A 22,638-nucleotide genomic window follows, 5' to 3' on the forward strand; every position below is an offset into this window, starting at 1 on the left:
CATTACCTATTGTTTCATTTTACAACTACAAATAGGCTTTTTTTGTTTCTAGAAACCTTCATAATGATAATGATAGATATCAAATTAATTGCATGTAAATGAGTGTCAGTTTGATATTGGGATGAAGGGATAACTGAGTTTGCTCCCTTAGGCACAAAAATTATTTGGGTGATTCTCAGCCCAACCCGCCTTACAGAATTTATTTATTTATGAAATTTATTTGCTGCCCATTTCGTATTGAACGACAGTTGTGGGGAAAACAAGAGGCTGGAATATTAGGTATGTTTGCTACCTTGTTATTTATAAAAAAGACAGGATAAAAATATACTAAATAAATAAACATTAATCTTTATTAATCTGTTTTAAATATGAAACATTTAATCTATTCCAGCATACCTACAAAATTAATGCTTAAGGGAATCAGCACAATTGTTTTTTTCTATATAGGTAGTCCTTGTTTAGGTGACTACAACTGGGACTAATAACTTGGTCATTAAGCAAAGCAGCTGGTAAATGAAATGTCTGTGCTTAAAACTTTAGCTTTCCTTTCCTTTACAGACCTTCAAATGGATTTAGTCATAGTTATTTTTTATCACAATTGTCACTGCAGCCTCTAAACTAGGCAGTTGCTAAATAAGGACTACCTATATTCTGTGAAGGTGTAATCAATAAATGAACAATCTGAAAGTTCTTTGCCATAAATATATAATTCATGATGACAGTCTTTGGAACTAGTAAAACACTTTTATAGGAGTGGAACATGTGCATGTGGAAGTGAAACAGATATCTACCTATTATGTGAATTGTGAATGTTATTAGCTACAAAGGAGGGATGAGTAATTAAGAATGTCCCAGATTGGACCAATTTCCAGAATCTTTACACTGAAACGGAACAGTCCGATGTGAATATTTTGGGGCTTGGTCACATCCATATCATCATGGCAACCTAGAGCTTCCAGTTCCAATCTAGTTCAAAACTTATAACTGCCTAATATTTATATAGGCCCATAGGTGGTGAAAATGAACATTTCAGAGTTGGATCACTCTAAAATGGGCCAATTTACACAGACCAAGAATTGGAAGGAACCTTAAGTCTTCTAGTCCAACTCCCTGCTTAGGCAGGAAACTTAATAATAATCTAATCTTCTTAATAAATTTTAAGAAGACAAATAATCTCTTCTTAAAAACCTCCAATATTGAGCACCCACAACTTCTGGAGGCAAGTCATCCCACTGATTGGTTGTTCTGTCAGGAAATTTCTTAGTTCTAGATTCTCTCCTTGATTAGTTTCCATCCATTGTTCCTGTTCTCCCTTCAGGTGCTTTGGAAAACAGGTTGATTTCCTCTTCTTTGTGGCAGCCCCTTAGATATTGCAACCCTGCTACCATGTCACTCCTAGGCCTTCATTAAACTAGACATACCCAGTTCCTGCAACCATTCATATTTTAGCCTAATAATATTTGTTGCTCTTCTCTGTACTCTTTTTAGTGTTTCAACATCATCTTTATATCATGACGACCGAAACTGGATGCTATATTCCAAGTGTGGTCTTACCAAGGCATTATAAAGTGATGTTAACACTTCACGTAATCTTGATTCTATCCCGGTTAATGCTGATTAGGACTGTGTTGGCTTTTTTTTTGGCAGTTGCAGCAGCCTGCTGGCTCATATTTAAGTGATTGTCCATTAGGACTCCAAGTTCCATCTTGCAGTTAGTAATATTGAGGGAGGTACCACCTATACTATACTTGTGCATTTGGTTTTTCTTGCCTAAATGCTGAACCTTATTTTTTTTCACCATTAAGTATTATTTTGTTAGCTAGGGCCCAATGTTCAAGTTTGTCAAGATCCTTCTGTATGTTAAGCCTATCTTCTGGAGTGTTGGTTATTCCTGCCAGCTTGGTATCATCTGCAAAGCTCCCCATCTTATGTAAATCATTGACGAAGATATTAAAGAATACTGGGCCTAAGACAGATCCTTCAGGTACCCCACTGCACACCTCCCTCCATGTAGATGCAGCTCCATTAACAACTACACGATGAGTGGTTGGTCAGCCAGTTATGAATCCATCTGGTAGTGATGCTGTCTTGCTCACATTTTTCTATCTTATCAAGAAGTAGATTCGGTCTACTTTATCAAATGATGAATGAAGTCCAAGTAAATTATATCCACAGCATTTCTCTGGTCCACTAATATTATTACTTTGTCAAAGAATGCAGTAAGATTTGTCAGACATGTTTGTTTTTGATAAACCCTTGTTGGCTTTTGGTTATACATTTCTGCTGTGTTTTGTTATCAGAAAGCAAAAGGACAAATTTCATTAGCACCAAATACTTTGCAGATGAATTATTTTTCATATAATAAAATGCTTTACAGAAGTTCTTTCTAATCTTATTAGCAGAAATTATTTCCCAAGAAGTGATTAAACATATACACAGACTGGCTTATCAAATTTTGTTGTTTATGGAAATAGCACAGAATACAATTTATGATGTAAACTTGGGAGTCTTCAGATGTGTGAAGAAGGAAACTGTGGATGCCACCAATCAAACAGATGCACACTGTGCACAGGGTCCATTACAACCTGCACCCCATGGTCAAATCTGGGTTTCTTGCCACTCCATACTGGAGAATCATGGAATATTAATTTCACTCTGTGGTGCCGCATGTCAGTGCTCACATTTATTGTGAACTGCAAAAGAAAAAAAAAAGGAAGCTATTCAATAACTTGGATCACACAGGGTTCCTTAACTCCAAAACTGAATGCAATTTTATTGAATGTTTTAAACTGATTTTGTCTGTAAATATTTTAAAAATGAACTGTATCTTTGAGCAACTCCTTCCAGGCAGTATTTGCTTTTCCTGAAACTTTATACAATGGTCTGTAATAAAACCACATATGGTAGCCATTCCTTATTGGACTATTCAATATAGTTGTACTTTTCTTATCTGTGCCTGCTTGAAGACTTTTCTATTTCAAAAATACAGGTAGTTCTAGCTTCATGACCATTTGTTCAGGAACCATTCAAAGTTATAGGGGGAAGCAACGCTGTGATATGATCAGAATTCAGGCACTTGGCAGTCTGCCCACATTTATGACCACGAAAGCCCTTTAACTCCAAACCTGCCCCCCATCTCTTATCTTTTTGGCTGCCCTATGCAGTGACACTCCTTAGGCAGCAGCATTAGGGCTGAAAAAGAGACCTGGGGTCTTTGTCAGTCTCAGTCAGCTGCCGTGGGCCTCTGGGAGTTCTACTTCAGCCTCAACAGTACCATGGAGCTGCCTTAAGCTCTGTTCTGCGGCCAGCCTCCTGGCAGGTTTCAAAACACTTCATAAGCCTTCCAACTCATTATGATAACGAGCAAGCAGCCTTAGGGAAGAAGTCCTAGCACTGCCAGAAGCTGCCTCACATGGGCTAAAGTGGGTGTTCATCAGCAGTTGGAGGAAGACAGTGAAGGTCAGCTGGGTGCAGCAGTGCCTGCAGAGCACTGGGGGGGCAGAGGAGTTAAAGTGGAGGCAGTTCACACAGGGCAGAAGTGTGAGATCCTTGTCTAATGACCACACAGTCCTCACCTAATGACCACAATTGGGTCATTGCTAAGCAGTGCATTGACATGGCGTTTCTCTTAACAACCACTTCGCTTAGTGATGGAAATCCTGGTCCCAATTAGAACTGTAATCTAAGAACTACCAGTACAATACTTCAAATTTAGAAACTATTTGGTCAAGGTTAAGGGAACAAAATTCCTGATATAAAGACCAGAAAATTAGCAAAGAAAGCACAATACTTACCAATGTAACTGTCATGCCCATTACTATAGGAATATATATAAAGTCGAGAGTAGTTATCTGCAACAGACAGCAGTCTTGGTCAGGGTTCATGTGGACATCTGCATATCGGACAGGTGGTTGAAGTTGTTTCAAACTTTTATTCTTGAACTTGGGAGACTGAAGAGAAATATTTCATTTAGTTAACCAGAAACTGATTCCATTTCTACAAACTTTCAAATTATATGCTTGGAGAAGAATTAGGTACCAAATCAGGATAATTTGTAGGCCTGTCTTTGAAAGATCAGGACAGACTTACATATGTTATATTTTCTTTGGAGAAATAATGTGACATTTAATAGTTTAATATAAAAACCTTGGCTATAATAGAGATTGCTATATTTGTTTGAACATGGGCCCTTGCTTTTGCTATGGATATGATTTCAGATGAATAAGAGTGTAGTCTGAATATGACACGTAATAGTAAAATTAACAGCACACTGAATTAATGAACAACAGCCTTATATATTTTAGGTAAACTACAAATAATTTCTATCTATCGGCTTTACTTTTAGAGGAAATAAACCTATGGGAACTATTGCACAAAAGTTTGATATTAACACCCGACCCCTCACAATAACAAATTTTATGCAGTTTATATCCATTTTACTACATGCTATTTCATGCTGTTTTGTCTCTTATGAAGGGGTTTGGGAGAAATGACATTTTGTGCCACAATTTTAGGAGAATGTTCCAACTTGGTAAGAATAGCACTAGCCTGATCAACAGCAAGGAAAATGAACATATTGGGCAGCACTACATTTTTACAAAATGCCCCAAATTCCCCACTATTCCCCATTATGAACAGAATCTTTTTTGGCCTGTAATCTAGACATGAATCTTGCCAAACAAGATGCACTCTGTTATATGCATAGGTATAACAAGGAGGTATAAATACCAGTGAGCTATTCTGAAATATGAAATTTTGACATTAACACAAATATTTAGCTTTCATACCTGCCTTTGGAATTTGAAGCTGAATTCCCACAGTGAAGACTGCTGGTTAATCCTTTTAGACCAGAAGAGCAGGCACTAGTTGAGCAAGAGAGAAAGAGTTGTGTGGACACAGCATTATGCAGAAATAAAGCAATTAAGATCTTGGATTATTAAACATAAATGTATTAAAACAATCAAATCTGGAGTTTCTATCTTTTAACAAATCACTTTGAGGATAAAGTAAATAACATTGGCATCAATTTCAAAAATAGGGTATCATTATAACTGTGCACTTCCTCTTTTGAACATAGATAAATGGAAAGAAAAAGAAAGCTCTATGGATGAACTTCAAAGAATATTTCCACAATTGAATCTAGAGATAATGATTTCAAAATATTGCTAAGAACCACTCATTATTTGCTTTATCAAGAAAAAAATCAAGATATTATTGGAACCAGAATAGGGCAGACATTCCAGATGTTTATGAAGAACTGTCATACAAGATGCCCATTCATAGCTTTATTAAACATCCATTACATTTGAAAAGTAACATATCACCTCTTAGGACAAAAGTTGTTCTACAGTGAAAATACCAATATAACCCAAGCTTAATCTTTTATCCTTTTATTGGTTTTGTTGTAATTTCTTTGTGTTGTGAGCCACTCAGGGGCATTGGGAATTGAGGGCATACAAGTTTAAATAAATTAATAAGCAGAGGCAGATCTTGCTAACAAAACAACAGATAGAATATTATTTCTTTTGCCAAAAGAAAGTCTAGACATGCACAGCAATATAATTTTTTTTACTACAGTAGTAAGCATCTCATCTTTATTAAGCCAATTATTACAGGTACATATTTAGTGAACACAAGCAAAATGGTCACTAAGAGAAATTGCAACTATGCTTATAATCTTACTTCAGCTTTCCTCTCCTTTACAGACATGAGGAGGTTATAAATGCAAGGCTTGGTCACAAAGTTACCTTTTTATTACTGTCATAACTGTGAATAGTTGCTAAATGAGGCAGTCACTAAAGAGGACTACCTGCATTAGATTCAGAGGGATGCCGCTAGTAGAATTAGCCCTCTTGTCTGTGAAACCTGGAATATTAGTTAAAAGGAGGAAAGTAGCTTAAGAATTTCCTAAAACATAGATAATCCACATGCCAGCTGTCCTACCCTTCAGATGTGTACCAACTGGTATGCTGCTCCAAACAGTGGATCTGTCTTTAAGGGCAACTTTTGCTGACACAACAACAGCTCCAGTGTCCCACAGAAGCTACACTGAGAAAGAGAAAGGGAAATTAAATAGGAAAAAGCTGGATTCAGTAACCAAAAAGAAAAATACCAGTCTCTTCCTACTTTGCATGCTCAATATTTATGGTAAACTCCACAAATGGGAGGAGATTCTAAATGAATAAAAACAAAGTCTAAGATTAGAGGCTCTTTGACTATATAGTGTACAAAGATAGTGCCATACACATATGGAAGATGTGCATTTCAACAATTTTAAGGAGCAACTGAATAATTTCATTTGTTTTTGGAATGTCACCAAATTTGTGACATTGTCACAGACTGTTACTGCAATACAGATTTTTTACATTTAATTTCCTTTTTAATGCCAATTTTACCCACAAAAGGATATACAAATTGTTAGTATGATACTAACTGTGGACACCAAAGCCGTTGTGATGTGAATACAAAGCATTTAAGATGCAAATCTATTTTTTGTGCTGGATTGGGTGTCAACTAAACCGACCTAAATGAGCTGAATTTATTTTGTAATACATGTAAATTGCTTGATCCAGATGTTAGACATTATTTAGCTTATTGCTTAATGGATACGCAAACATGAAACCAAAAATAATAAACCTATTTTAAGGTTCAACATTTTGATTTCTGTATTGGTAGAATAAACAGCCAAGCATAATAAACCTAAAACATTATTAACAAGCTTGTGGAGGTCTAAAAAGCCACCCCTAGTAACGATAACATCTGTCTAAAATATGTATTGGGAAGTGGACCCACTTGCATGCTTGTCACTAGCTTAAAAGAAATCTGCTAATAGCAGTGGAATAATTCTTCTTCTCAAATTGTTACTTACTTTTGAATTTTTTAGACTGCTTGGAGTAGCCTCTGGGATAGTTGGATTTCTGGCTATCCGGGAAACAAAAGGTCTATACGTATGGTATAACGAACGAATTACACAAGCACGAAGGCAGTACATCTTTTCCATTGATTCTGGTTGTAAACGGATTGGGAGGGATGCACTCCTATTGTAATGCCTAAATAAGAAAAATTAAATTTGTAAGAATAAGATAGGGATGAAATGCACACAATGCATTCTGAGATCATGCCACTGAAATATGGAAGCATAACAGCTGACTTTGGTGGCATTTTTTTTCCAAAGTAAGGGATAGGAATATAAGCAAGAAGCATTTGGGAAGCAAATTGTTTTAATTCTCACTTTTAACTGCCCCTCTCTGTGATGCTTATGGAACCATACTGCCAGTTATTGTGGCACTGAAATTGCATTGATGGAGGACTAAAGACCTCCTGCCAACATTTCCATCCTTAATTCCTTGAAAACAAAATAATAACAGTGCAGTCCTCCAGAAAGTCAAGGTGTAGTTTCTGAACTCTCATAGGAAAGAGATTATTAGAAAGATACTCTGGTTGAATGATCCAACTAGCAGAATGCCTCTTCTCTAATCCCCATTAATTTATTTTTTATCAAATGCTTCATTTTTTGCTCTGTCAGCTGCATTCAGGCACTCTCCTATAGATTAAATGATATTTCTAGGCCATCTATACCCTACTAAAATTCTTATTCCCATAACCTCTAATTAGGTGAAACAGTGCATCACAGCACAATAATTTTGTACCAAGGTACCTCAAATGGACTAATAGAATGTGTCTAAACTCCAGGATCCACAATTTTCTTAAAATTGAAATCTGGCAAATTTTAAAAATATTTTATGACATAATACAAAATACTACAACATATTTCCTCTGATCAACTTTGTCAACCACTGATATTTGATTGTGCCATGTAGTTCAACTTTGAAATAGACATATCTCTTAATATTTTTCTGAATTAAGGCTCAGTCATTGAGGGCTCTCATAAGCAAACAGTTTTGAAATAATGATCCGATAGATCACAGGTTGCAGCTAAAAATCTGAGGTTAGGAATTACTGTGTTTACCTAAAAGAAAGACAAGTTTGAATTCAATTTCCTGCTGAAGGATTAGAGAAGGAAAGTTTCATAAATAGAAAAAATCCTGCACAATGTCCTGTCTTATCAATATAGCATTGCCAATTCTAATGGAAACCATTCCTGTACATTTATGTTATATGCCAGGGAGGACCATATGACTCATTTTCTATCATGCCATAGTCATCAATCTAAAACAATCTGTTTTAACTGATTCGAGCAAATCAGTGCAATTACTTAGGTTATATAATGGAAGTTGATTTCATAGCCACAGAAGTTCTGCAAGCCCAAAGAACTGTAGCAATTATTAATTTACAAGCTCTCAAGTACCTTCCTATGAATCCCAGCAATTTCTCTTTGACAATAATGCAGTTTTGTTTTTATACCATATGTATATTTTGTAATCCATACTACCAATTATATATGCATATTTTATACAGATATGCAGGCTTTGGATTCAAAGACAAAAAAGCACTTTGCAGTATCAGAATGTAAACACATTAGTTTTCCAAACAAGCAACCTTAAAGCAGTTGCATTGCTTTCTGTGGTTGTGTGGCAATTACTGGTGATACCAGGAAAAGTGTTCCTTGGTTATGGAGCTGCAGAGAGATGCTATGAGATACCTTTTTATATCAAATCTGAAGTGAGGCACAGCGCTAATATTTTGATGCATGTCATCTCTTACTGTTCTGATCAAAAAGAATATAAAAGAATCACTGGACAAGTCTGGGAAAATTGTATCTCAGAACAAAATATATCATTAAGTATTGAAACGTTGATCTTTTATACACAAATTCCTATGCACACTATTCATTAGGCTGTCCACCACAAATAATCTATAAAAAGCCCCATAGCTATTAAAATATATACAGTATAGAATAAAGATTCTACAAACTGCCATACCTTCTATAAAGTCTGGTCCAGAATACGGCTGTACAAGTAACAGTCCAGGTTCTTTTGCAAATTAGAGAAAAACTCACTGTGTCTTCTGGGCGTAAGTAGGATGCCAACATCAACCATATGTCAATTGGATATTCTTTGCCTACCACACTCTCGGAGCTTTCTGAAATAAAAAAACAAACAATGTAACTGGCCATGCTTCAAAAGAAAGCAGCATTACTTTATTTGAAGAGATAAAAGTATTTTATTGTTAAAGTGAAATTATGTTAAAGTAACAATTAAAACAACAGATCTTACCTTTATGCCTCTTGCTTTTCTTTTTTTTATCAGCCATGAAATATTCATCAGTGGTGAAATATTTAGAATCTATTTCATCACCACTGTCATAGGACTCTGCCACAGATAGTATTTCATCAGTGGGTACAAAAGATGCTTCCAAACCACATAGTGATTTCACTACAATCATAAACAAATGGAAGAATTTGAGATATAAAACTTAGCAGATGTCCTAGAATCAAGAATGTAAAAATAAATTCATGGTGATAAACCAAACCACCAGAAAAGATACAATTGGAAGATCCAAGACCAAATTCTTTTTGGGGCCAGTAGGCACAAAGTAAGGTAGTGAAGGTCATCCTGTCATTTTGATTGTCATGTGGGACAACCGGCATTCCTTTATATGAAACACAATCTTTTTGTCTATTATGACTCCATTCCTGTGGCAGGGAAACCTCTAGCTGCTTGCAATGGCCTGGTGGCATGGCCTGCATTAAGAAACATGTGGTTAAGGTTCATTTAAGAAGGTAAGTTTCACAAGAGAGTGAAAAAATGTAAGTTATCCCAAGAACCAGACAAATTAAGGCATGGACATTAAAAGCAGAAGATCTGGACAAAAGTTATAGAACAAGCATTGGTTTATAAGACATATGAAGGAAAACTAGGCAGATGAGGCTTGAGAAAGAGAGAGATGATAAAGAATCTGAATTCTGGAGGAAAGCAGAGACAGGCTAATTAGAAAGGGACCAAGGGAGTGTATAAGGAAAGGTAGCCAACAGCCATTCTGGTAAAGGAAGTGGAAAAAAGGGCAGTGACCTGAAAACAAGTATATTAATCAATGGATAGTGGAGACATGTGTCTGGATAAAAGAAGATCAAGATGGATGTTAGACTACGACAAGAAAAAAACCCTCAAATATAGTGATTTGCACAAGCTGAATTAGCAAGATATAGGGTAGGTGAAAAATTCTGAAAAAGTAGTCCTAACATTTTGATATTTTTTCCTATATTAAGATTATGGTAGACTTTCATTTTTCTATAGTGACCTACAGTGGTCAAGACTTCCAACATTATTAGTGTAAGGATTTTATTTTGTTTGGCCAATACTTGTAAAAATCAACTTATTTTTTTAAGATGTGAGGATTGACTTTGAAATTTAAACATAGTAGAATTATAAGGAATAGAAATATTTCATGTACTGCAGCATCAAGAGCTCGTGTTATTTTAAAGATGCCCATATAATCTTTCATATTTTTTAAAAATAATTTTATTAAAAGTTTTACAAATGAAGGTTAAAAATACAAATGAATATAAAGTAAGAAAGAAAAAAGTAAAAAGAAATAGAAGAAAAGATATAAAGTGAACTTCTTTATAGCAGTTATATGTGCAATTAGAGATTAGCTTTCTCTAAAGTTATATGATTCTTTTCTTTCAATAATTATCCTGTCTAATCATCAAAGCTTATTTTAAGTTTTTTTTTATACAAAAAATCCATAAGGATTTCCACTCAGCAATAAATGGAGATATTATCTTTTCTCTAATCAAACAAGTCAATTTGGTCATCTTAGCAAGTTTAAATCTTTGTGCATCCTCTCACTGTGATTATCTTATAAAAAAAAAGTTTCATGATTTTTTTCCAAACTGTTTGTCCATCAATCCCAAGAGGAAAACCTCTGGTCAAATGCCCTGTCACAGAAAAAGCCCTTGCCATGGTGTTGCTGCAAGACCCACCTGTGGAACCACAAACATGATTTCGCTAGCCAGGTTAAATAATTTTGAGGAAAGTGAGTACTTAGACTAGGACTTAGCCGCTGGTTCTGACTTTGAAGAAAAAGCTCCAGCAAAACCTATGGAATGTCAAGCTCATGAGACACAAAGCTAATAATCATATGAGGCTAATAAAGAGCAGCACCTAGACAGCTAGAACAGTTAGATAATGTAAGACTTCCCAGCTTCTGCACCCCAGTGAGTTGAGAGGAGAGCAGAGCCATTCTATGAGGCTTCTTGCCAAGCAAAGGAGTAGATTTCTTGATTAGTGACAGTTGGCTATTGCCTGATTTAGGAAACAGCCCTAACTCATTTTGCTTTGTTGAAAAAAATTGTCTGATCTCTGGCTTGGATCTGTGTGGATGTTACCTGGATGACAACCCTGATCTGGTTCTCAGAACCTTTGCTTAATTTTGGACTATTCTGTATGCTTTTAATAAAAAAACTAACTATTTAGTTGTGTCTGTTAAAGACTCTGTTTTGGTTTGCATGCTTTGACTTCTGTTTGTTCTTGAGTAGAAAGTGAAGAGCTATAGCAACGATGTGTGAGTATTTCAATCCAGAAGCAAGAGATACTAAGCCAGGGGCGTCAAACTCACATTGTCACGTCGTCGTCATGTTACGCATCAGGACTTTCCCCTCCCTTCGCTAAACTGAGCATGGGCATGGCCAGTGTGTGACACATCCGGCCCGTGGGCTGGGAGTTTGACAGCTCTGTCCTAAACCATTTTTAGGCTAATGTTAATGCATTCACTATTAAATGACCTTTTTGTATTCTCTGTTATTTTGGGAACTTCTCTCAAGCAAATGTTCTTGCTCGTTTATCCTTGAAAATTAAGTGCTATCATGATGCAAGAAAATGTTGCTGATAGTTTAGAAGTTAATAAAGAGTGAACTCTCTACATCCATAAGTGTTGAAGATAGCTCATAGATAGACAATAAGAAAAAATGTGAAAACTTATTCCTTTAAGGGAAAAATATGATTGTGAAAAGTCAAATGTTCATGTTGTTATTAAACACATTTATTTCATTGTCCTTTAAACGGAAACAATTTGTCTTATTATACATATTGATAAATGCTTATTATTCCCTGAGAACAGGGAAAGAAACACACCTCCACCTTTCATATAAATGTTACTAGGAAAATAGATACGAGACAAGATTAATTTAGACTAATATTTTATATAGATTCTTAAATTATTTCTGGATAGTGGCAGTGAGTTCTTAAAAAATGTACCCTTGCGTAAGGTTTTATTAGATTACTAAAATAGAATTGATAGTCAGATTTGTAATCTAAATATGTTTAAACAGTTCTGTGCTGAATGTTTCAAACAATCCTTTTAGATTAGAAGCTACAAATAAACATCCAAATTCAGGCTGTAACGCCTTTTTCATTTTGATTTTATTTGCTACAGCTATCCAATTAAGAGACATATTAAATATTATTTTGAATACATTTATGCAGAAATATTGTTAATCAAGTTCACTATTCAATTTGTATATTGTTTTCAAAGTATATCCTATATGAATTTGAACAAATTCAATCCTGGAAGAGAGTTTGAAAGTTTGAATAAACAGGAAACATCTACTTAACATCTGACAGGCAGTTATGATATATTTGCCACCTAGAACTCTGACTGCGTAAAATATGACTGACACAAAAAATAAACATCAATCAAAATACTAAAAACATAGTACAGAAAAGTTTGCAAGCATACTCTCTGTTAAAAGTAATTTTCTTGCATAAGAAAGATACTGCCTGAGTGTTTTCCAGAGATGCTATAGGACTCTTCACAAATATCGCAAAACGTATTTTTAAAAAGATCAAAGTGTAATAGGTTTTACTGCTGCATCACCATTAATAGCCTTGTGTGTCCTGAGCCACAAATTCACCTGTTCTGTCATGGAATGTCACAATAGCTCCTTTATGCTTCTGAATGCTATGTAAACTCAGAAAACCAAGTCGAGTGTTCAGTTTAAACCTCCGCGAACATTTTTGGCCAGACTCACCTTCCTGTTGCACCGCATTGGCCACAGCCTTTTTCACCCGCCCAGATTTCACTACAGCAGGATCCGAATTTGCATAGTCGGCCACGGTCACTGCGGAAAGAAAGCGACTGTTCAGGGCAGCTGATCAGGGGACAATGGCCGCCATCGGACCCGATGCCCAGGCCTCGCTACTCACTCCGCTCTAAGCAGACGTCTTCGGCCCGAAACTTGAGGCGCTTTCGAGCCCCGCGTTTGCGCATGGCGGCCTGAGGTGCCACTACCGGACGGTCTCGGGGTGCCATTTCGTCAGAGATGGCCGAAGGGCTGAGCCTAATTCGCGCAACTCCTCAGCCATCCCGGCCCTACCGGCATAGTGACCCGCCGACAGAGCAGTTCTCGCGGTACCCAGAAACACCTCGGCTGGGCGGAGGACAAGACGATCTGACTGCGCCCACAGAGGCGTCATTAGTTTGAGACGGGAGGCGGATCCACGGCGGTTGGGTGTGGTGGATCGGCTCTTGTCTCCTGGCTACGAGGCGGGCTCGGATTATTTTGAATTTTCTCATACACGACGTTGTCTTTTTTTTTTTTTCCAACTACAGTGCTAGTGGGTGGCACTCTATTTTGTTCCTGGCAGCGGGTGGTCTCTTTCCGGCAGTATTTCTTTTTCCATTCTCGGCCTTGAATTTTCTTACCCGAAGAATAGCATGGCAGGTAGCACCCTTGTTCAATTTGTGGCATGAATAAATACTCCCCCCTCCCGCCGTCGTTTTTAACAAAAAGAGGCGAGAAAGGTAATTTCGGCTGGAAGGGGGGATTAATTGAACACAGCAGTGCACAGAACTACATTATAGTACTGTAATGGTGGTAGGCGCCACAGTCCATCCTTAGTGTTTTTCCCGCTCATTTCATTGAGCTACTCTTTTTTTTCCTGCCTTGCCACGAAACTGTTCTGTAAACCAGAGATAAACCATTTCCTTTTTCTTCCTGTGAATCAGAGAAAAGAGGCAGATAGGATGGAAAACCTAACAATATGAATCTCCTTTGAGCTCCCAATGACTGAGAAATAATCATCTAATACCTGTAGGACATGTTCAGTTCCTTCCCCTTGGTTTCCTCCTGCCAAGTTCAAGAATGCAATAATTTCTCCATAATTTCAAGCAGAATGCATCAGACTAATTTCTTGTTCCTGGCTGCACAGATAGGATGTGCTTTACATTAAAGCATGTCCTAGCAGGAGGCCAAGCATGTTGTTTATCCTAGTACATTTAGGATACTAAATGTACAGATACTTCTGGACAAGAAAAACTTTCAGTCTCCTTCATTCATCTTTTTCATGTAATATCTGAAGTTCATTCCTTCCATTTGAACTGGTTTTGTAGATGAAATATTTAGCTAAACCAGCTTAGTTACGAATTTGGAGAGCCTAAAACAGCAAAACCCAGATGTCTTCTAAATGGCACCAAAAAGCTCAGATTGCCTGGATTTTTGTTAGCTATAGTTTTCGCTAACAGACATACACACACAATGCACGCTTTATACAGGTTTTGTTAAGTTAATCAAGATTAGGATTTTTGTGTAATTCAACATGCATAAATTATAAAACTGTTCATTTAATACAATACATAAAACCCTATGGGGGTTTACTTACCCCATTATCTGAATTTATAGAAACTATTGAACTGTAAAATACTCATAGTAGTTGAGTTTCCAGAACACATTAGACTAAAAGGTTTCCCCTTTCTAGTTGTCACTGACTCAAGGACGCATTGCTCATCTCGGTTCTCAGCCAAGGGAGCCTGCATTGAGATGCTTCCACCATCATGGAAGCATGGAATGCAGTAATCTTCCTGTCAGCATTGCCTATTTATCTGCTAGGTTGGCAGTTCGAAAGTGAGTAATAGGAGCAAATAATGATGGTGAATAATGGGAGCTCACCCGATTGTGCAGCACTTGAACCTGGGCTGTCTGCTTTCCACCTGACAAGCATAGCATCTAATTGTTGAGCTATTGTAACGCTCCTAGGCTAAAATACAGTTAGGTAGTTTGTACTTCAATATGTTATATGTGTTGTATATTCATAAAGCATAGGAGAATTAGCAAGTTGAGCTTGCAGAGCACTCTAAATTGGGTCCCCAGCCCCCAGGCTGTGGTCCATTACTGGGCCTTGAACAGTTTGGAACCGGGAGTGGCAGGCTGGCCCATGCGTGTGCATCCCCACTTGAGTGAGTAGTGGGTGAGCACATTTATACCTGCTTTATTTGCACGAGTGGCAGGAGCACATGCCCGCTGCTTGTGCAAATGCAGTTGTTTGCCTGCACTTGCCCACCACTCACACAGAACCATCCCCCCTCTCCCCCACTGGTCTGCAAAGCCAGAAAGGTTGGGGAATTCTGCTCTAAATCATACATTAATCACTGAGCTAGTAGTTTGCATCATACTGGGGTAAATGTAGCCAGCCTTATTTTAGCCTAGTATATAGTGTCAATTCAGCCAACTTAAGAAAAAAATGTCTTTATGATTTAATCTATAACATTTAGTCAAAACTGTTTATATTCTCTGCTTTACTAGTAGTCAAAATGTAATTAAAGGCCTAACTGTAAAAACAATTTAAAAATAGGCCAACTTATAAATGATGATATACCTAATGAAGTACCTTACTTCAATGTTGTATATGCATTAATTTTTATTAAATTTCATATTGGATTGAGTTATAAATAAAACGGTTGTGTTTAGATTGCTCAATGTACAAACCCTCATGGTATAGTTAATGCACGTATTTCTCACCAATACACTTAGAAGTAGTGGCACAAGGTGGAAAAACTATAGAGGCCAGGTTTTTTTAAATAGCAGAAATGCTTACTGTAGCAGATCTTGTGGCATATTATTGGAAAAAAGCTTATTACAGAATAAGCTTATGTGACTTATTACTGAATAAGCTTATTACAGAATTGATTCTGGATTAAATTAAAATTCAGAATTTAAATTACTTGAAATTCAGAATTTAATTAAAATTCAGAACTATAAATTCAGAATTAAAATAGAATAATCTTATGTGGCTTAATACACTGCTCAAAAAAAAATAAAGGGAATACAAAAATAAGACATCCTAGATCTGAATGAATGAAATATTCTTATTAAATACTTTGTTCATTACATAGTTGAATGTGGTGACAACAAAGTCACACAAAAATTATCAATAGAAATCAAATTTAGCAACCCATGGAGGTCTGGATTTGGAGTTACACTCAAAATTAAAGTGGAAAAAAACACTACAGGCTGATCCAACATTGATGTAATGTCCTTAAAACAAGTCAAAATGAGGCTCAGTAGTGTGTGTGGCCTCCACTTGCCTGTATGACCTCCCTACAACGCCTGGGCATTTGCTCCTGATAAGGTGGCGGATGGTCTCCTGAGGGATCTCCTCCCACACCTGGACTAAAGCATCCCCCAACTCCTGGACAGTCTGTGGTAAAACGTGGCGTTGGTGGATGGAGCGAGACATGATGTCCCAGATGTGCTCAATTGGATTCAGATCCGGGGAACGGGCGGGCCAGTCCATAGCATCAATGCCTTCGTCTTGCAGGAACTGCTGACACACTCCAGCCACATGAGGTCTAGCATTGTCTTGCATTAGGAGGAACCCAGGGCCAACTGCACCAGCATATGGTCTCACAAGGGGTCTGAGGATCTCATCTTGGTACCTAAAGGCAGTCAGGCTACCTCTGGTGAGCACATGGAGGGCTGTGCGGCCCCCTAAAGAAATGCCACCCCACACCATTACTGACCCACTGCCAAAACGGTCATGCTGGAGGATGTTGCAGGCAGCAGAACATTCTCATGGTGTCTCCAGACCCTGTCATGTCTGTCAGTGTGCTCAGTGTGAACCTGCTTTCATCTGTGAAGAGCACAGGATGTCAGTGGCGAATTTGCCAATCTTGGTTTCTCTGGCAAATGCCAAACGTCCTGCATGGTGTTGGGCTGTAAGCACAACCCCCACCTGTGGACGCCGGGCCCTCATACCACCCTCATAGAGTCTCTTTCTGACCGTTTGAGCAGCCACATGCACATTTGTGGCCTGCTGGAGGTCATTTTGCAGGGCTCTGGCAGTGCTCCTCCTGTCTCTCCTTTCACAAAGGCGGAGGTAGCGGTCCTGATGCTGGGTTGTTGCCCTCCTACGGCCTCCTCCACATCTCCTGATGTACTGGCCTGTCTCCTGGTAGCACCTCCATGCTCTGGACACTACACTGACAGACACAGCAAACCTTGCCACAGCTCACATTGATGTGCCATCCTGGATGAGCTGTACTACCTGAGCCACTTGTGTGGGTTGTAGACTCTGTCTCATGCTACCACTAGAGTGAAAGCACCGCCAGCATTCAAAAGTGACCAAACCATCAGCCAGAAAGCATAGGAACTGAGAAGTGGTCTGTGGTCACCACCTGCAGAACCACTCCTTTTTTGGGGATGTCTTGCTAACTGCCTATGCTTTCCACCTGTTGTCTATTCCATTTGCACAACAGCATGTGAAATTGATTGTCAATCAGTGTTGCTATCTAAGTGGACAGTTTGATTTCACAGAAGTGTGATTGACTTGGAGTTACATTGTGTTGTTAAGTATTCCCTTTTTTTGGCGGGGGGGGGGGGCAGTGTACAAGAAGGAAGCTTACTACAGAAAGAAGCTTGTAAAAATAGCACTGCTTCAGGGAATCTTTGAGGATGTGAATGTTGTGGAGCTCCCTGTGCCAGAAATGGAACTATTATGATTAATTGTAAATTGTGTTATATTTTATATAATTAAGTCATTTTATTGTTGCATTGCCTCGATGTTTTTGTTGTACATGGCTTAGAGCTATCTGAGTGAATAACAGTTTCTGTATTGTCTAAATTGGAACAAGACTATCCTTCGTGATACACTGTGTGATTTATAAGTACAATAAATACAACCTGATCAGTGCCTATTTATTCAAAGCAAGTTTTTCAAGCAGCAGTTGCTAAATAATGGATGTAGCTTAACAAAACAAGTCTCAGACCAAGTTGATAAATGGAAATATATTAAATGCACTAGAACGTGCATGCCAATTTTTTTGATTTCTCGCTCAACGAGAGGAGGAAGTGTACCTGACTGGGATATATTTTTTTATATGCATAGGTATCTGGGTCTCTGTATGCGTATGCATGTGTCATATGACACAAGCATACATTACACGCACATGCACACGTATGGGAACCTGTTCAACGGAATCATCAGCTTTCTTCGTTTAGGGTCGTCTATATAGCATCAACGTAAGAAGCCCGCCCCTGTGCTGTCATTCCTTTATCCGCATGGGGAGAGGCGGGGCTAAGAAAACACCTTCCCGGCGGAGCAGAAGCAGCGCGTCCCTTCTACCAATCGAAAGAGCGCTGAGTAATATTCTGGAGAACTGGTTGGAATGGAAAAAGGGGCGTGGCGAGACGTGGGATAGGGACGGGTTTGGGGGCGTGGCTTCGCCCGAGCCGGGACGCTGTTGTACCCGCTGCCAGGCGAAGCTGCTGTCCAAGCGGTGAGTAGCGGTTTGTTATCCGGAGGGGCCGAATGCGATAGCGTCCCCTCCCTCTTTTCATCCCTTTCCCATTAGACGAGACGTGCCCGGGTGGGCAAAGTCAACCCTTGCTTCTGTTGCTTTGAGGGAATCTGGGCTGATCGCGGCGGTGGCGCCGGCGTGAGGTGCTGCGGTCAGTCGATAGTGGGGATACCGGAGCCCGGTCGGTTCGGCGAGCCGGCGCTTTCCTGGCGCCTGAGCGCGTGAGAGAAGTGCGCCGCCCGCTCCAGAGGCCTCCGCCTGTCCATCCTTGCCGCATCACGTCAGCCCCCCTCCCCTGATACTGCCGCGGGAGTGGAGAGCAAGCGAGGAGGCGAGCGCCAGCGTCTCTGGATGCCCGATCCCGCGATCCTCGCCTCGGGCTTTTCTGCCACGGAGGATGCCGCCCGTGGGGAGCTTAAACGGTGGGCTTCCCGCGCAGCTCTCTGGAGGGGTGAGCGGCGGGTTCCCTGCCTTCCAGCATGGTGGTCCCTGCCGCCCATCGCCCCTGGGCAGCTCTTCCCAGGAGTGAGCCGGCAGCCTGGCTCCGAGCAAAGGCAGTAGAGGCGATGGGCGTAGACAGACGGCCGCCGCGATGCTGAGCGCAGGGAAAAGAGATGTGGTAAGCTGGAGATGGCCAGCTCCGCCCGGAACAGTAACGTTGCTGAGAGAGAGAGAGAGAGAGAGAGGCTGAGGGGGAACGTGCGTCCTTTGTACCCCGACGGTACGAGGCTGGCTTGTGGCTCTGAGCGGGGGAAACTACTGTACAAAACGGATGAAAAAGCCCCTATAGCCTGTTGCTCTTTAAGCCATAGAGGCTGCTCTTACCAATGATGTCTTGAATAGTATTCAAAGCCAACTGATTTTGGTGTCGCTCAAAAGCGGTTGTACTTAATACTTGAAAAATGGGCTGAATCTATTCGTCTTTTTTTTTTTTTTGAAAGGTCTCTGAATAAACATAGACTGGGTCGTATCGATTTTTTCGCCAAGATTTAATGCAGTTTTGCAAGTCGCATCTATTGCAGTAGCTCGGTTTTCACTGAATGTCTTCCTATTGAAGGTTCTGGTGTGGTGTTTTTTTTAGGCTAACAGCATGAGGTGTTATCAGAAGCATATGTGAAACCAGGTAGTATTATATGATGATGTTTCTTCCTAGAAGTGAATAATATATATAATATAATTTCACACATTCTTGTGAAAAAGGAAAACTGAATCGTGGCTTAATTGCTTACTTGAGGGGATTGAGATGAAAAGAGAACCTTAATTTGATTATCATAATGTTCAGATGGGACAGATGCTTTTCCAAAGGTAGTTTGTAACTTGAATAGCCTCTCCATCCAGAAGCTTTTGAAATATAGTTTGAAATAACAGATGGATTGACAAATGGTTGAAATAAACAGGGACAGCATGACAGTAGGGAACAAGAGAAACAGCTGCCATAGCATAGCAGCTGCTGAACCATTTTTGTGTGTTCTGTAAGCATCAGATTTTAGAACTATGTATATACACAGATCCCACTATAAGATTAAAATATTCTCAGTGTTCTGAATTAGACTTTACAAAACAATTTCTCTTTTGTTATTTGATTGTACCTTAGATTTAAACATATTTATTTATTTTGTCAAGCAATTATAAGATAACAGGTATAAGTATAAGCATGGTTATGAATACATGAAATGGATACATATAAGAAAAAAAAAATAGGACAGGGACAGTAGGCACGTTGGTGCGCTTATGCATGCCTCTTGTTCAACTTGAAGGCAGAAGCTCCAAGACTTGTTTGAAGAGCCAGGTTGCCTGTTTCTGTGTAGGCCAATCATTGCCATGCACAGTATTATGGCTTTGTATAGAATGAGCTCAGAAAGATCGTTTGAGGTATCAGGAAAGATTTTTCAGTGCTTGTTAAAAAGGAAGACTCAATGAGAGGTTGCAATTTTTGCCTTTTAGGACAAACATACAAGAAGGAAAATAATTTCAAGCCCCTAGCATCAGGCAGAGAATAAACAGGTATCAGAAAGTTTGTAATGCCTGTTCTTCCCAGCTTTCTTGCTGTATCTCCCAAACTTTTCATTTGTGTATGCTTTAAATTTAACCTCAAGAAAAATTTGACTGTTTGATTTATTATATTGCCTAATTAATACAATCTGTTATTAAATAATGATGACAAAGTAATTCAGCTGATTTGTATGTATTTTAGAATCTGGAACGCCAGTTCATATTATCAAAACAGTCCATAGTACCCTCAATTTGATGTATACATTTCTATAATGCTTATTTATTTGCCATGTTTTTGATTATTGAAATGATAGTTGATCTACTCATTGAAGTTGTTCATGTAATACATTCCAAGATATTTGAAGATGCTCCAAGTGGAACAGGAAAGAAATCAAGAGACAAAAACTTTACTGTTTCTAATCCAAGTTTTATTCTTGTTTTATTCATAGATATACAGAAGAGAGAATACCATATAATTACAATGATCAAGAATTAATGGCTAGCACAGTTATACAACAGCAGACAAAAAAAAGTAAACTTATAATCCTATGTGTTTCTCTGGAGAGAGGTGAAATGTGATTTAAAATGGTTAAAAATGAACTGAACAATGGCAAAAGACAAAAAAGGCAAAAATGTCCAAAAGATGTATTCATCTCCATATGTCTGAAAGGGAAAGCACTGGTATACAGTAGAGTCTAAAACATTTTGGGGAGTTTAGCAAAGTTACTTTTATATGAACAGATTTGTCAAGATTTGGGAAAAGAGTTCCATTCAGATCTCCAAGAAACAAAAGATCTCTTTTTACAGTTTCAAGAAGTGATATTTTTTATGAAAGAATGGAGCATGAATTGAAACAAACTGAAATTGATAAATTGATAAACTGAAATCATAATAGTAAACATCTTATTTTTCTTGAATCATATTTTGTAACATTCATCATAATTTCTGATGCATTTATCTAATCAAGTGGTTTTTCAAACATTTCTTCACCATGGACCCCCTTTAAATACCTTTTGTGGTCACAGACCATGGCCACAGACCACCAAAACCTAACTCAAGATTTAAATTATAACAATTCTTCAAGCCTTCACAGACCCCTGTGATGACATTGTCCCCCCGTGGCCCAGGGACCACAGGTTGAGAATCACTGGTCTAATCCGTTTTTAAAAATCCTCCTAAAGGCACAATTTTTTAACTGAAATGTTTTCACTTCTAGTAGTTAACAATGTCTTTTGTCATTTAAATATATATAATAGTGTGTTGTGTATTCATTTTTAAATTTTGAATTAACTAATTCTTAATTTGACTTTTTGCTTCTTTTAATAAAAGCTTTTGTTTTGAGAAATGTCATAGAAACATGTTTCTAAGACACTGATGCAATATTTAGCTTTTTCTGATTCATTATTATAGATAGTCATTTCTGTCTTTGAACAATAAAAGTGTAAAATAAGCATTGATGACAAAATTATCAAGTGTTGACTGAATACACTATTTATTAATAGACGTATAATATTAAATGATAATGACAACATGTACACTATAGAGAGGCTAGTAAGCTAAAATTTATAAGATTAAACCCAATGAAACTTAAGACACATTATATACCAAAGAATTAATTAAACCTAAACTAATCTTAATTAGAATAAGATAGTATTTTATAATATTTACAATAATGTTCATTAGTATATAAGAAATTATAAGATAATGACCTTTAAAAACAATTGAAATAACAAAAAATTAAAAAAGATATACTTAAAGCAGATATAGAACTCCTTAAAGTCAGGATGCAAATCTAACTAATATCAGTAAGCATTTTGAGCCTAATCTCTCAGTGAAATGCAACTGGATTTCATACACTCCCATACAAAACCTGTCTATGTTGTCAGTTTTTAAAGGGTGATAATCCAGGAGTAATAGTAATAGGTGGATTAAAAATGGTCTATCTGGGTAGTTAGATATTGTACAAATATTTCCACTGAAATATGGCAAGCACTAGAAAAGAAATCAGTAAAGATTCTAACCAAGTTAAGCTAGAACATTTGGACACTGACACAGTGGCCATCAGATTGCCATTCTATATTCCTTTACCAAAAAAGGAAATTTAACAGAGTATACAAGCTATCATACAATATCTCTAATTTTGTATGCAGATGATCAGGTTACTACTACTAC

The 22,638-nt window shown here is 38.1% G+C and overlaps 2 protein-coding genes across 8 annotated transcripts in view; one reads left to right on the forward strand and one right to left on the reverse strand.

Moving 5' to 3' along the window:
- Positions 1-2,441: 2,441 nt before the first annotated feature.
- On the reverse strand, positions 2,442-13,317 carry TMEM183A (transmembrane protein 183A). Of its 2 annotated transcripts, none has more exons than XM_026680917.2 (8): positions 13,107-13,317; positions 12,932-13,021; positions 9,177-9,335; positions 8,883-9,042; positions 6,869-7,049; positions 4,788-4,862; positions 3,795-3,941; positions 2,442-2,693 (listed from the first exon to the last, which is right to left on the reverse strand). In XM_026680917.2, exons 1-8 carry the CDS (start codon positions 13,210-13,212, stop codon positions 2,511-2,513), a joined length of 1,101 nt encoding a protein of 366 aa, XP_026536702.1. In that variant the 5' UTR covers positions 13,213-13,317; the 3' UTR covers positions 2,442-2,510. The 2 variants fall into 2 exon arrangements, with proteins under 2 accessions (XP_026536702.1, XP_026536701.1); XM_026680916.2 differs by having other exon boundaries at positions 3,795-3,950.
- Positions 13,318-18,385: 5,068 nt separating this feature from the next.
- The window catches only part of PPFIA4 (PPFI scaffold protein A4), a 111,148-nt gene continuing 106,895 nt past the window's right edge, over positions 18,386-22,638 (forward strand). For 4 of the 6 annotated variants that reach the window (XM_087959515.1, XM_026680870.2, XM_087959519.1 and 1 more), the window contains exon 1: positions 18,386-18,453. The gene's annotated coding sequence lies outside the window, so the exon portion shown is untranslated. Of the gene's footprint in view, positions 18,454-18,484; positions 18,897-20,359; positions 20,479-22,638 lie in introns of those variants that run through there. The other 2 variants (XM_087959518.1, XM_087959516.1) reach the window with 2 other exon arrangements.

Source organism: Notechis scutatus, chromosome 3, assembly GCF_049901735.1.
Source record: "Notechis scutatus isolate UNSWTSFEM ecotype Mainland chromosome 3, rNotScu1.2, whole genome shotgun sequence".
In the NCBI taxonomy this organism is placed as follows: Eukaryota; Metazoa; Chordata; class Lepidosauria; order Squamata; family Elapidae; genus Notechis; species Notechis scutatus.